At 44.7% G+C, this 15,200-nt stretch overlaps 1 protein-coding gene across 1 annotated transcript in view; it reads left to right on the forward strand.

Moving 5' to 3' along the window:
- FBXL13 (F-box and leucine rich repeat protein 13) overlaps positions 1 to 15,200 on the forward strand; it is an 87,648-nt gene that overhangs the window by 49,891 nt on the left and 22,557 nt on the right. The window contains exons 10-12 of the mRNA XM_070947377.1: positions 4,965 to 5,017; positions 7,971 to 8,071; positions 14,629 to 14,758. Coding sequence (XP_070803478.1) covers positions 4,965 to 5,017; positions 7,971 to 8,071; positions 14,629 to 14,758 — 284 coding nt within the window. The remainder of the gene's footprint in view (positions 1 to 4,964; positions 5,018 to 7,970; positions 8,072 to 14,628; positions 14,759 to 15,200) is intronic.

Genomic DNA, 15,200 nt, shown 5'->3' on the forward strand with positions numbered 1-15,200 from the left:
AATGCAATGGGCGTGTGATCCCCCCACATGCCCCTCTCCTGCACATGCGTGTGTGACCCTCCCATGCTCCCCAGTGCCCCATTTTGGGCCTAGTAGGCCTCCCTGCAGCCTCCTGGGAGCAAAAATGGGCCGTGGGGGGGCTGCCCCCCCCGTGCCCCATTTAGGGCCTATTAGGCCTCTCTGCACTTATAACCCATAATGTAATGTGTGCATGACCCCCCCATGTGCCCTGCCCACCTGCGCATGCATGCGCGACCCCCTGTGCTCCCCCACTCCCATGCATGTGCGTGTGTCTCCCGCATGCGCCCCCGCCCCCAGCCCATGCATGGCAGAGACCCGAAAATCAGCTGGCTGGCGGTGGAGCTGAGCTGGGGCGACGGCTCGTGTGCCTGCAGAGAGGACTCTTCGTGCCACCTGTGGCACGTGTGCCATAGGTTCGCCATCACGGGTTTAGTCTAACAAAGAGTGGTGATATGATGGCAGTCTTCCAGTATTTTAGGGACTGTCGTAGGGAAGTGGGGATTGACTTAAAGCACCTGAGGGCCAGAGAAGAAGGAAGAGGTAGAATTGTCTGCTTTTTAAAAGAGAGATCCAATTTAGAACGAAGACAGTGAGAACAATTAATCCATGGAACATTTTGACTCCTAGGCTTGTGAGTTCTCTGTCGCAGGAGGTTTTCAGGAAAAGATTGGACAACCATTTATCCAGGATGGAGTAAGGACTTCTGCCTTGTTGAGGTGGTTTGTTCTGTCCCAGCTACGGACCCCAAAGAACGCAGCACACACAAAGTCTGTACAAACCTTAGTTTACTAAATTAAATCAATCTTTTTCAAATGAAGGCTGTTAATTAATTTTCTTAACAGCCTACAAGAATCCAAAGAATAAATAATAATAATCTTACTATGGTTGGCAGAAAGCCCAGAAACAATTTGCAGGAAACTGAAAAGAGCACTAAAATCAAGATGCGAAGGAGAGTGAACGAAGTTGTTCCCTGCAAATTGCCTCAGTCGTTATCCTTCCTTAAATAGGCTAAGGGAGTGGCCAATTAGCCCCAAGTCTTATTCTTGAGGAGACCTCCTCCTGAGGAGCCACTCCTGCCTTTTGGCAGCTGTGCGTGCCCGTGCATCGAGAAGAGACTCCTCCTCTTCTTCCTCTTCATTTATGGAAGCTTCTAGAGGTTCTGAAGGCCTTGGCTGAATCCCCACCTCTGGCACCACATCTTCTCCAGCCTCCTCATTGTCTGACTCGAGTGCCAGCTGCACAGACTGCTGGCGCAGCACCACACCAGCCTCCTCGCTGTCAGAATCAGCTACTAGATGCACAGGCCGCTGACGGGCCACAACAGGGTTGGACTAGAAGACCTCCAGTGTCCCTTCCAACCCATATGATTCCAGGACTCCTTACTTCAATAGCTCTACTTTATATTTCAAATTCTACTTATGAAAAGTGCTGCTAACGACATACCAAAAACGTGTGTATACATTAGGAAATAAAATATGAGGTCCTGTCACATACATTAATCTTATCATTCATTTTCCCTGTAGTGAATCATAACTGGAATGGCCTACCGCTGGAATCACATAAAACATTTCTAGAATTAAAACATTACATTAAAACATATGTTTTCCATAGCTCTTGGCGTCACATATTTGCTATTCCCAGTGCTCAGATCTAAAATGGCAGCTAGCTGCAATACAATTATGATTGATTGATTCCCCAAATTTACATGGCGGCTGACTCTGGTTGCCGTACAAGTTAAAAATACACCCAGTATAAACAAAAGTAAAAAAGGGGTAACAAACGTTTGGTCAATTGCTGAGAACTGCATTATATATTATATAACTAACATTCTCTCAGAAGGCATATATATATCCCCCTAATCCAGATTAAAAAACAGCAGGCCACGATTATTCAAACGTCTAAGGAAATATTATTCCACAGACCAGGCATCTCGTACTTCTTGTCCTGCCCTCAGATGCTTTGGAGAATAGGCTGACCTCCCCCTCCTCTTCCTTGTGGCAGCCCTTCAAGTACTGAGAAACACCTATCATGTCACCCCAGAATGCTCCAACACGGAAAGTTTTTAAGAAGAAATTGGACACCCATTTGTCTGAAGTGGTGTAGGGTTTCCTGCCTAAGCAGGGGGTCGGATTATTTATTTATTTTATTTTATTTTATTAAATTTGTATACCGCCCTACTCCCGAAGGACTCAGGGCGGTGAACAGCCATAAAATAAAACATGTAGATACAAAATTTAAAATAGAGATAAAACTAATTAAATAAATTTGGCTGAGACATTTTAAAACCCCAATAAATTAAAACCAAATTTAAAATTTGGTCCCTTCCAACTCTGTTATTCTATTTCTATTCTATTCTATTCTATTCTATTCTATTCTATTCTATTCTATTCTATTCTATTCTATTCTATTCTATTCTATTCTATTCTATTCTATTCCGTCCCATCCCGTCCCGTCCCGTCCCATTCCATTCCATTCCATTCCATTCCATTCCACTCCATTCTATTCTATTCTATTCTATTCTATTCTATTCTATTCTATTCTATTCTATTCTATTCTATTCCGTCCCATCCCGTCCCGTCCCGTCCCGTCCCGTCCCATTCCATTCCATTCCATTCCATTCCACTCCACTCCACTCCACTCCACTCCACTCCATTCTATTCTATTCTATTCTATTCTATTCTATTCTATTCTATTCTATTCTATTCTATTCTATTCTATTCTATTCTATTCTATTCTCTCTCAGTGCACGCTACTTTACAGATTATTATTATTATAGACAGGCAAGGGTGTTTTGTATGCCACCTTGAACTCCATAATGAAAGGTGAAATCTAAATTTGATGAAACGGACACATAAGTGGAATATTTATTCCACGTGATTCTTTAGGCAAAGTTAATTATCACCCTCTTGTCTTCCTTTAGGTTGGTTTGTAATCTCAGCCGATTACGGTATATTTTAACAAATCATGATAAACAATAGTGTGCTTGTTATTTTTCTCAATGGAGTCAGGATCTAAGGGATAACCTCATTTTAGTTTCAATACTGATAGTCCTCGAATTGAGCTCCAGATTTATTGGCAGTTGTTAAATGAGTTTTGCTCCATTTTATGACCTCTCTTGCCACATTTGTTAAGTGGATCACTTCTAAGTTTAAGGTATTTTATCTAATAAACAAGTCCATATTCCCAAGGTTGTACAGGTAAGTCCTCAACCATAATTGAGTCCTAAATTTCTGTTGCTAAGTGAGACATTTGTTAAGTGAGTTTTGCCCCGTTTTATGACCTCCCTTGCCCATAGTTGTTAAGTGAATCACTGCGGTTGATAAGTTAATAACCCGGTTGTTAAGTGAATCTGGCTTCCCCGTTGACTTTGCTTGTCAGACGGTCGCAAAAGCTGATCACGTGATCCTGGGACAGTGCAACCGTCATAAATATGAACCAGTTGGCAAGCATCTGAATTTTGGGCACATGATCATGGGGATCGTGGAAGTGGTGCAGTGATCTAGAGGTGGAGCTCTCGCTTCACAATCAGGAGGCTGTGAGTTCGATCCTAGGTAGCGGCAGATATTTCTCTCTCTGGGCACACTGAGAATATATCTGCTGAACAAAACTCCGCCCTGGCAACAGGAAGGGCATCTGGCCATGAAAACACTCTGCTAGCTCCAGTCAGTTGCCCAGACAACACCCTGCAAAGGGATTACGGGGTCGTTTAATGAAGATGATGATCATGGGGATGCTGCAAAAGTCATAACTGTGAAAAATGGTCACATTTTTCAGTGCCATTGTAACAATCACTAAACAAACTGTTGTAAGTCGAGGACTACCTGTATATGAACCAAGTCATTTCCCCCCCCCTCTCTTAATGTGCATTTATGTGTTCAGCTGCATACTATTTAAAACAGGGGTCCCCAACCCCTGAGCCGTGGACCAGTGGCGGGTTGCTACCGGTTCACCCTGGATCGGGCAAACTGGTAGCGGCGGTGGCGGGAGGATTCACCCACCCGCCCGGATGCTTCTGCGCATGTGCAGAAATGTTGTGCGTGCACAAAAGCGCGGGCGCACCCACGAGCCAACCGGTAGTGACGGGTTTTGAAACCTGCCCCTGCCGTGGACCAGAACCGGGCCGCGGCATGCCAGAAATTGGACCATGCAAACAAGCGAAGCCCCCATCCGCGGGATGCAGGGAGCATGCAAAGCCACGCCCCCTTCGGTCCGCGGAAAAACCTCTCTCCACGGAACCGGTCCCTGGTGCCCAAAAGATTGGGGACCGCTGATTTAAAAGATTGCTTTAATTCTTTTTTTTCCCTGGTGGAGGAATCTGTTGTGTTTTTTTTTTTCCTTCCAATTGATTTAATTAAGTGAATACACATGCAAATTCACTCATGGGATAGTAAATGCCTAGCAAAGGGTTTCACTTGCTCTTTCTCTAAGCCAAGCTAAATCTGGATCCAATTTATGGTAAGTTACCCTTAAATAACTAACGCTAAATAACTTCTACTGTTCATGCCTAAATATAGATCCTCCTCTAAATAATGAAATATAAACTTTTCTCGGGTCAAATTTGATTACTCATACTTTATATAACAATTTGTATTGTTTTATATCTCTCGCAGTGGTGAAATCCAATTTTTTTTACTACCGGTTCTGTGGGCGTGGCAGGGGAAGGATACTGCAAAATCCCCATTCCCTCCCCACTCCTGGGGGAAAGATACTACAAAATCCCCCTTCCCTCCCCACTCTTGGGGGAAGGATATTGCAAAATCTCCATTCCCACCCCACTCTGGGGCCAGCCAGAGATGGTATTTGCCGGTTTTCCAAACTACTCAAAATTTCCGCTACCGGTTCTCCAGAACCTGTCAGAACCTGCTGGATTTCACCCCTGATCTCTCACATTGCCAGTTGCCATTCATAGAACAGATATTATTTTTTTGTTTGTTTGTTTTTAGGTCAGTGTATGAATTTGCAAGAGTTAAATGTTTCCAAATATCAAGGGTTAAATGTAAGTATTACCATTACAAATGTAAAAGGAAGTTAGAAACGTCAAGGCGGAAACCTGAAATTCTAATTTTGATTTCTACAGGTATTTCTGTAGAATTTTGAAGTCTGCAGAAAACACCCTATGAAATATGCTTTGGGTGTAAAAACTGACCATATACACTAATCAAGAGAGCTTAGATACAATAGATGGAACATAAGATACAATTGTTTTTATACATAAACAGGTAGTCCTTGATTTACAGCCACAATTGAGCCCAACGTTTCTGTTGCTAAGTGAAACATTTGATATAAAAACTGACCATATACACCAGGGATGGCTAACATTTTTCCGGACCGAGTGCCCAAAGCATGTGTACTTTACCTTTACTACCGGTTTGCAATGGGGCTGCTTGCGCTCTTCTACGTAAGCGCAGAAGCTTCTGCAACAGAGCGGCCAATGCCTGGAATGCACTACCTGACTCTGTGGTTTCTTCCCCAAATCCCCAAAACTTTAACCTTAGACTGTCTACTGTAGACCTCGCCCCATTCCTAAGAGGTCAGTAAGGGGCGTGCATAAGCGCACCAGCGTACCTACCATCCCTGTTCTAATGTTTTCTTTTATTCGTATCCTTTTCATGTATTTATAATTATGTTTACACGTGCATCTGTCATTTTTTATTTTTGCATTTCTATGACGCCCAACTCCCAAGAGACTCTGGGCAGCTTACAACAAAAATAATGCGAACAATGAACATAGAAAAATTATAAAAAAACATTATAAAAACATTTTAAAAACATTAAAAGCCCATGCACACCATTCATGGCCGGATCTCGCAAGATCGCAACAGCGAGATCAACGGCCCAAGGCCTGCCGGAAAAGCCAGGTCTTCACCGCTTTCCAGAAGGCCAATAGGATGTGGGTAGTCCGGATCTCAGGAAGTAACTGGTTCCAGAGAGCTGGGGCAGCCACAGAGAAGGCCCTCCCCCGCGGGCCCACCATCCGGCATTGTTTAGCTGACGGGACCTGGAGGAGACCAACTCTGTGGGATCTTACAGGTCGCTGGGAGCTATGCGGTAGAAAGCGGTCTCGAAGATAGCCTGGCCCTGAGCACAAAACATGTCATAAAATACATGTTTGACGAAAATATAATAATAATAATAATAATAATAATAATAATAATAATAATAATAATAATGAATCACAAAGTACCGGGATTTGCAAATTGAAGTTGAGCGACTGTGGAAAAAGAAATCGTGTGTTGTCCCGATTGTAATTGGAGCCCTTGGAGCAATACCCAAAGGGCTACCCCGCTATTTAGAAATTCTAAATTTGCCGGACTTGAACATTTTGACTCTACAAAAAACCACCTTACTCGGAACAGCTTACATCCTCCGACGATACCTTAACAGTTCCTAGGTCCTTGGCTAGGACTCGAGCTGCTGAGCTATTAACCAGCCTCAAAGGCTGTGAATCTCACTAAAGATTAACCAATAATAATAATAATATACCTGGGCAGATAAAACCAAAGATACAAGTACTGAGTAGGCGAAACTTGGCTAAATAGTAGTAACTGTGAGAGGCACCTTGGAGTCCTAGTGGACGATCACTTAAATATAGGCCAGCCATGTGCGGCAACAGCCAAAAAAGCCAATGCAATCCTTGGTTGTATAAAAAGAGGCATAGAATCAAAATCACGTGAAGTATTAGTACTGCTTTATAAAGCTTTAGTAAGACCACACCTGGAATACTGCAACCAGTTTTGGTCACCACCTTACAAACAGGATGTTGAGGCTTTGGAAAAAGTGCAAAGAAGAGCAACTAAGATGATTAAAGGCCCGGAGACTAAAACATATTGAAGAACGGTTGCAGGATTTGGGGTTGGCTAGTCTTGAGAAAAGAAGTAGTAGTGGGGACATGACCTCAGTCTTTCAGTTTTGAAGGGCTGCCACAAAGAAGAGGGGGTCAACTTATTTTCCAAAGCCCCTGAAGGCAAGACAAGAAGCAATGGGTGGAAACTAATCAAGGAGAGAAGCCAGCTGGAATTGAGGAGAAACTTCTTAACAGTGAAAACAATTAACCAGTGGAACAGCTTGCCTCCAGAAGTTGTGGCTGCTTCATCATTGGAGGTTTTTAAGAGACTGGACAGTTACTTGTCTGAAATGGTATAAGGTCTCCTGCTTGAGCAGAGGGCTGGACTAGAAGACCTCCAAGGTCCCTCCCAGTTCTATTCAGATTGATTGATTGAAGGAATTTCACTGGGGATTTTTAAGAAGAGACTGGACAGCCACTTGTCTGAAACGGTATAGGGCCGTGATGGCGAATCTATATGGCACGCGTAGCCATATCAGTGGGCATGTGAGCTCAGCTCCGCCAGCTGATTTTCGGGCCTTCTGGGCCCACCGGAAGTAGGGAAACAGGCTCTTTCCTGCCTCCTGAGGGCCTCAGGGGGTGGTGGGAAGGCCTGTTTCTCTCTCTCCCACAGGCTTCAGAGCCTTTCTAGGAGCTTGGGGAGGGCAAAAATGGCCTTCCCCCCCACCCAGAGGCCCTCCGAAGGCCAGAAACAGTCCATTTGCCAATTTCCGGTGGGACCGGAAGGCCCGTTTTTTCTTCTCCCCAGCCTCCAGAGCCTTTCTAGGAGCCTGGGGAGGGCGAAAACAGCCTCCCCCCCTGGAGGCCCCCCCGGAGGCCGGAAATGGCTCGTTTGCCAACTTCCGGTGGGACCAGTGGGTTGTGCGCGCATGCGTGAGGGTGGGGCGCATAGAATTATGGGTGCAGGTAGGGGTGCGCGCGACCCCCCCCTTGGATCCCCTCCAAGGTCCCTTCCAGCTCTATTCTGATTCTAATTTGAAACACCGTAGTATGTGTTAACGTATTTCTTATTATCAAAGTGTTGGATCCCTTGAATTGATACGGAGTGTTTGCATCCCACTTTGCAAAATAAAACCAAATCTGGCTTTACTTTCTTTCTGAACAGGATAAATTAATCAGACTTGTGGCAGAAAGCTGTTCGGCTCTCCTTCACTTGGATTTATCTCACACGGACATTTCAAATGGAACCCTAGCGCTGCTGCCTAGGTAATATCCAGAGATCAATATGTATTTACGTAGAAAAGCAACAGGCTGTAGGGACTGTATCTAAGGATGCAGGATTGAGGGTGTATTTAGTTATATTTAGGCTGCAATTCAGCAACGCGGTGGCTCAGCGACTAAGACGCTGAGCTTGTCGATCAAAAGGTCGGCAACTCAGCAGTTCGAATCCCTAGCGCCACGTAACGGGGTGAGCTCCCATTACTTGTCCCAGCTTCTGCCAACCTAGCAGTTTGAAAGCACATAAAAAATGCTAGTAGAAAAATAGGGACCACCTTTGGTGGGAAGATAACAGCTTTCCGTGCGCCTTTGGCGTTGAGTCATGCCGGCCACATGACCACGGAGACGTCTTCAGACAGCGCTGGCTCTTCGGCTTTGAAACGGAGATGAGCACCGCCCCCTAGAGTTGGGAACGACTAGCACATATGTGCAAGGGGAACCTTTACCTTTACCTTTAGGATGCAATTCACATCTGAGAAAAAGCAAACTCAACCCACTGACCCCCGTGACACCCCCACTGTCATAATTGGCAGGCCATGCGCGAGGAAGCAGAGCACATGCTAGTGACATTCCCTCCGATGACAATAAAAGATCTGGAAATATGTACAGGTACTCCTCGGCTTACAGACATCCGCTTAGTGACTGTTCGAAGCTACGACGGCAGTGGTGGGACTCAGCCGGTTCGCACCACTTCGGGAGAACTAGTTGTTAACTTTTTGAGCAGTTTGGCAAACTGGTTGTTGGAAGAAATCATTAGGGAAGAGAAACGGTTGTTAAATTACTTGAATCCCACCACTGTACGAGGGCATTATAAAAAGCGGCTTATTATCAGGGGATGTCTTATTTTGGGGGAAACAGGGTATATGTCTGAAATGGCATAGGACAGTGATGACTAACCTTTTTGCCATCGCATGCCAGGAAGGGGGGGCGGGGGAGGTTCACGCGCACGCCCATAATTCTATGCGCCTGCCCTGCGCATGTGTGCACAACCCCCCTCCCCCCCACTCCTGGCACGTGATGGCCCAGAAGGCCTGTTTTTCTTTCTCCTCTGGCTCCAGATCCTCTCTGTGCATCTGGGAAGGGCGAAAACAGCCTTCCCCACACGCTCGGAGGCCCTCCGAAGGCCTGAAACGGCCCATTTCCCAATTCCTGGTGGGACAGGAAGTGATGTTTTTCGCTATCCCCAGCCTCCAGAGCCTCTCTAGAAGTGCACAGAGAGGATCTGGAGCCAGGTGAGAAAGAAAAACGGGCCTTCCCCACCCCCCCCAGGCCCTCCGGAGGCAGGAAACAGCCTGTTTCCTTACTTCTGGTAGGCCCAGAAAGCCCGAAAATCAGCTGGTCGGTGTGCGCATGTGTGCCAGAGCTCAGCTGGCGTGGCCACTGATATGGCTACATGTGCCATCACGGGCATAGGATCTCCTCCCTGAGCAGTGGGGTGGACTAGAAGACCTCCAAGGTCCCTTCCAAGTCTGTTATTCTGTTAGGTGCTCCATCTTTTTTTTTTTAATTTGATTTATATGCCGCCCTTCTCCTGAGACTCAGGGTGGCTTACAATGTGCTCAGCAATAGCCTTCATCCTTTTGTATATTTATACAAAGTCAGCTTATTGCCCCCACAACTGGGTCCTCAATTTACCTACCTTAGAAAGGATGGAAGGCTGAGTCAACCATGAGCCTTGGCGAGATTCGAACCTGCAGTAATTGCAGGCAGCTGGTCTTAATAACCAGCTTAATAACAGGGTGCCTTAGACCACTGTACTACCAAGGCTCTTTCCTACCTTATAACATAAATTCAACTCCTGCCTTCGAGTGCCTAGTATGACTCAGTTCCACTTAAGACTCTTGCTTAGAAAACAGAGATGTCACTGAAAGATTACAAGTCGATATATTAATTTTCTGCAACAATATACAAAGCATGCCCAATTAAGGTTAATCCCAAAGCGGAGAAGCTGTAGCCATTGCCTTAATAATCAGAAACAACGTTTATAATTTACAGTGGTAAATTGTCTTTGGCAAGAAATACGAAGAAAAATAATTAATAAAAGACAAATGCAATTGCAGGGGTCACATGATCCCCATTTGCATCCTTCTGACAAGCAATGGAGAAGCCAGATTCACTTAACAACCGTGTTATTAACTTAACAACTGCAGGGGTTCACTTAAAACTGCGGCGAGAAAGGTCATAAAATGGGGCACTTAGTGAAATGTTTCACTTAGCAACAGAAAAGTTGGGCTCAATTGTGGACACAAGTCAAAGACTACCTATATTCCGTGTTTCCCCGAAAATACGACCGGATCTTATATTAATTTTTGCTCCAAAAGATGCATTAGGGCTTATTTTCTGGTTAGGTCTTATTTTTGGGGAAATACAGTACTAAATGCATCCATCTGGCTGACAATCTTAACTGGGATTTATTTTGGGGGTAGGGCTTATATTACGAGCATCCTGAAAAATCACGATAGGACTTATTTTCCAGTTGGGTCTTATTTTCGGGGAAATCTGTTATTTATTTGTTGTTGTTAGTTGCGAAGTCGTGTCCAACCCATCGCGACCCCATGGACAACGTTCCTCCAGGCTTTCCTGTCCTCTACCATCCTCTGGAGTCCATTTAAGCTCACGCCGACTGCTTCAGTGACTCCATCCAGCCATTTTATTTATTTTATATATTTATTTGTGTTATTTATTAAGCCTTTATTAATTTTACAAATAACTCAAGGCAGTGAACGTAGCTAATACGCCTCTCTTTGCTTATTTTCCCTCAACAACAACAACAACAACGCAAGGTGAATTGGGTTGAGAGAGAGAGAGGGAGAGATCACCCAGTTAGATTTCATAGTTAAGGCGGGACTCGAACTCAACGTCTCCCACTTTCTAGCCCGGTACCCTAACCATTAGACCAGGGGTGTCAAACTCAAGGTCCGTGGGCCAGATCCAGCCCACAGGTGCTTAGATCTGGCCTGCGAGGCCGCCCCGGAAACAGTGAAGGACTGGCCTGCAGTGCTCTGCCAGCAAGAACGGAGCTGCGTGTGGCCATCCCGAGCTCTGTTTTCCCTGGCAGAGGGCTGCAGGAGGTCGGCACCAGTGGTAGGTTCCTCCTGGTTCCGCCGAGCCGGTAGCGGTGACGATATGATGTCACCAAACCAGTTCTCTTAGTTCGGGAACTGGGCCCTCCCGCCCGCCCCCCTGTTATTCTTACCTTTTATTTGGCCCCGCCCCCAATCTATTCGCTGCTTCCCAAGTCCCAGCTGATCAGCTAAAAGGAAAAAAAAACTGTTTAAACTCTTGCCGGGGGGCTTTAAAGGGCCGCCCTACAGCTGATCAGTGTTAAAAGGCAGTGTGGTGGTAGACCAGTGCACTCGAAAAACAAATGGGTAGACCGGTGCCTCCAAAAACAAATGGGTAGATCGGTGCCTCCAAAAACAAATGGGTAGACCGGTGCCTCCAAAAACAAATAGGTAGACCGGTGCCTCCAAAAACAAATGAGTAGACCGGTGCCTCCAAAAACAAATGAGTAGACCGGTGCCTCCAAAAACAAATGAGTAGACCGGTGCCTCCAAAAACAAATGGGTAGATCGGTGCCTCCAAAAACAAATGGATAGACCGGTACAGCTCTGCAAGCAGTTAAAAGCCTGGTAGACCAGTACCTCTGCTAAATCCTAAAGAATTGTCACATGACCATCAAACCACGCCCACAAAATAAGCCACGCCCACAGAACCGGTAGTAAAAAATTTAGAACCCATTCCTGGTGGGCACAGCCGAAAACAGAGCTCGGGAGCCCGTTTTCACTGGCAGAGCACTCAGGCCGCCACAGGTGCCCCCAACATGAGTGATGTCAAGCTGGCCACACCCACCCAGGCCAGTCCCTTGGCCCCCCCGAGGTTAAACACAACCGTGATGCAGCCGTCAATGAAATCGAGTTTGACACCCCTGCATTAGACCATAGTGTCTCTCTGTAGGCCAAACGCAGTAAAGGTTTAGACTGGCAAGATTTTGTTTATCGTGTGTAAGCAAATAAAAAAAAACAAAAACCCTGAACTCTGGCTGAATTGTTGCTTGACAGGAATGAAATGGGGAACTCCTGACTGATAGGACATCTGTGGAGTTACATCAACAGATTCCTTAAACCGGAGGACGTTGATAATATCTGTCACTAAGAAAAAAGTACTGTAGGGACAAATATTTAGTTTGCTCCTTTATTGAATTTTGCCTTCGCCTTGAGAACTTGCAAGCGTCTTCTTAACCGTGTTTATCCAGAGCCCAGATTTCAACTGAACTTCCTTTTAGATAAATATTTTTAGAACTGCAGCCAAATTGAGACCGATGAACTGCGGACACATCGTAAATATGCACGACTATTCACATTTGATTTGTATTTAATTATATAGATTTATATATAATTAAATCTCTATAAGGCATATACCCTGTTTCCCCTAACATACGACCTCCCCTGATAAGAAGCCCAATTGGGCTTTTGAGCGCATGCGCTAAAATAAGCCCCACCCACAAATAAGCCCTCCCCAAAAATATTTAAGTGCATGCACAGCCGGTCCCCGCCATTTCCTCTGGTTAGGGTTAGGGAAACAGAGCTGGAAATCAGGTAAGACGGCAAGAGGAGCCCCGTCTTGTTCCACGCGCCCTAAAATAATAAGGCCTCCCCGAAAATAAGGCCAAGTGCTTATTTCGGGGTTCAAAAAAATATAAGACAGGGCCTTATTTTCGGGGAAACATGGTACATTACATACATACATACATACATACATACATACATACATACATATATGTATGGGCTTAATATATATATTAAGTGTTTTTCTATCGAGACACCTGGTCTACCCCAGCATGTGATGTGGGAGGGAGCATACTGCATCCCTTTCGTCGTTCAGCTCCAATCCAGGAGCCCTCAAGCAGTCGCATTCACAGCAAACCATTTTGTACCAAATTTATATTTCGCCAATAAAGAAATAAAGGGAGACTAGTATAGATCTATTTCAAGCTATTTAGCTCTCATCAGCTAGCCATACCCTTACTTGGAGATTTATGTATGTATGTATGTATGTATGAATGAATGAATGAATGAATGAATGAATGAATGAAAGGAGGAGAACTTGTGGCTCAGAGGTTAATACAACTGCCTAACATGCAGGCAGCCCAAGTTCGAATCCGAGTAAGGGTATGGCTAGCTGATGAGAGCTAAATAGCTCCCACAATTTCCACTACCGGTTCGCTGTCACCGCTTTCTTCATTTTGGATGATTTTTAATTCCCCTGATTTTTAGAACATAAAATCACAGAGTTTGGAAGGGATCTTGCAGGTCTTCTAGTCCAACCTCCTGCTCGAGCAGGAGTCCCTGTAGTACTATTTGAGACAAATGGTTGCCCAGTCTCTTATGGCTTTTGATTTGTTTTGATTTAGCTTTTGCTGACTGGGCGAAATTGCCTTAAAATGTTGTCATGAACTACATCCATTTAAAGAACACAATGTCTTTACTCATAATAATAGATGGTGATTTCCTTAAACTGCAAGCTTTCATTTCTGGTTATTGTGGGTTTGCAATTTTTTCCCCCCGCAGCTACATCATAATTGCATAAAATCAATAGTTTTCAGCATGACAGTGCCTATATCTGGAGCGTAAAAATAAATACAAGCAGTTTAGTGTCCAGGAATTCAATGTTTCCCTTGTATATTGTCCAATATTATCTACATCGTTTCCCATTTGACCTCAATCATTCTTTTCCATAGATGTCACTTACCACAAGGGTTATATACAGTACATTTATTCAGCAATAAATCTCATCAGGAGGAGCAGGACTTACTCCTAGATCACTGTATATAAAACATCATCGCATTTAATTTAGTCTTAAATAATTTCAATGTAATTTAACCTTACATGAGAGCACTGCTGTTGTTATGATTTACTTTTGTTCGAGTCCCCGTTTCGAGTCCCCGTACTTTTGTTAGAGTCCCCGTTGTTAGAGTCCCCGTTTCGAGGCTTCGCGCAGCTACAGAAAAGCGCAGCTGGAACGCTGCTTTAACTTCTGCAACGCTTTATTTATTCTTTTGAGTTAGGTCTGGGTTTTGTACTGCAGTGCATTGTGCAGTGCCATTTGTCAAGTTTTAACGTTACAGCTCTATCGCTTGAAATCGCCGGATGATTCATGCGTTTCTAATTTGGGATTCCTGCGTTTTGATTTGCAGCCAAACTCAAAAGTAACTTTGCCGTCCCCATTTCATTACATTGACCCTTTCCAGCAAATTCAGGCATATATTGTCGGCTCAAAAACTCTACTGTTTCTGGAACAGCAATGGGAGCAGAACAATGTGTGCAGCGTTGTTGTTGTTTTTTTTTTAAAAAAAAGCAGTTTAAGCATAAAGAAAACAGAAGTATTTTGAAGGTGGGAAAAAAGCCGATTAAAGTCTTAGCATCCATTCCAGTTATTAGAAAGCCTTCCAGTTAAGAGTATCAGATTGCATCAGAAATCAGAATAGCGTGAAAGCTTTTTTTCCTTCCTTCCTTTCTTTCTTTCCTTCCTTCCTTCCGATAAAGGTGTTTCCCCAATCTACAGTTTTTAAGCCTCGCGTACTGCCGAAAATTCACAGACAAAGGGCTACAGTACCTCGGCAATGGAAGAGGATGTCACAAGCTCCTGTATCTGGATATTTCGGGCTGCCTCCAGGTCTGCATTTCGCTTTTCCTTTTCATACTGTGTAGTAGGCAAAAATCATCCTTCGGAGGACTGGCGTTACCCGACACTCATGGTATACTAATGGAGTACAAGTCACCCCCACCCACCCACACACCCCCACTCTCAAAACTTGAGAGGTTTTGAATTACATTACCACAGCTGCTTTAATTTTTCCGGAGGGATCGCACTATAGGGTTTTGGCCTCTCTCCAGTGGGTGTCTTCATTATAAACAAGCCCCTTATTGCATAATGAAAGCATGGATTATTCTGTGCAGTGGATTTGAAACAGGCATGCTATTTTTTTTTTTGATGCACGACTTCCCTGGGTTACAGTTGGAAATTCCAGCTATGCAGAGGCTGGAAATACGCAGATGTACTGTATATTCAAAGTATCCAGAGCCCCTTCACTTTTGTCAGTGTTGTTGGGGTCAAC

Source organism: Pituophis catenifer, unplaced genomic scaffold, assembly GCF_029215685.1.
Source record: "Pituophis catenifer annectens isolate HBS135680 unplaced genomic scaffold, rPitCat1.0.hap2 SCAF_7, whole genome shotgun sequence".
Taxonomy (NCBI): Eukaryota; Metazoa; Chordata; class Lepidosauria; order Squamata; family Colubridae; genus Pituophis; species Pituophis catenifer.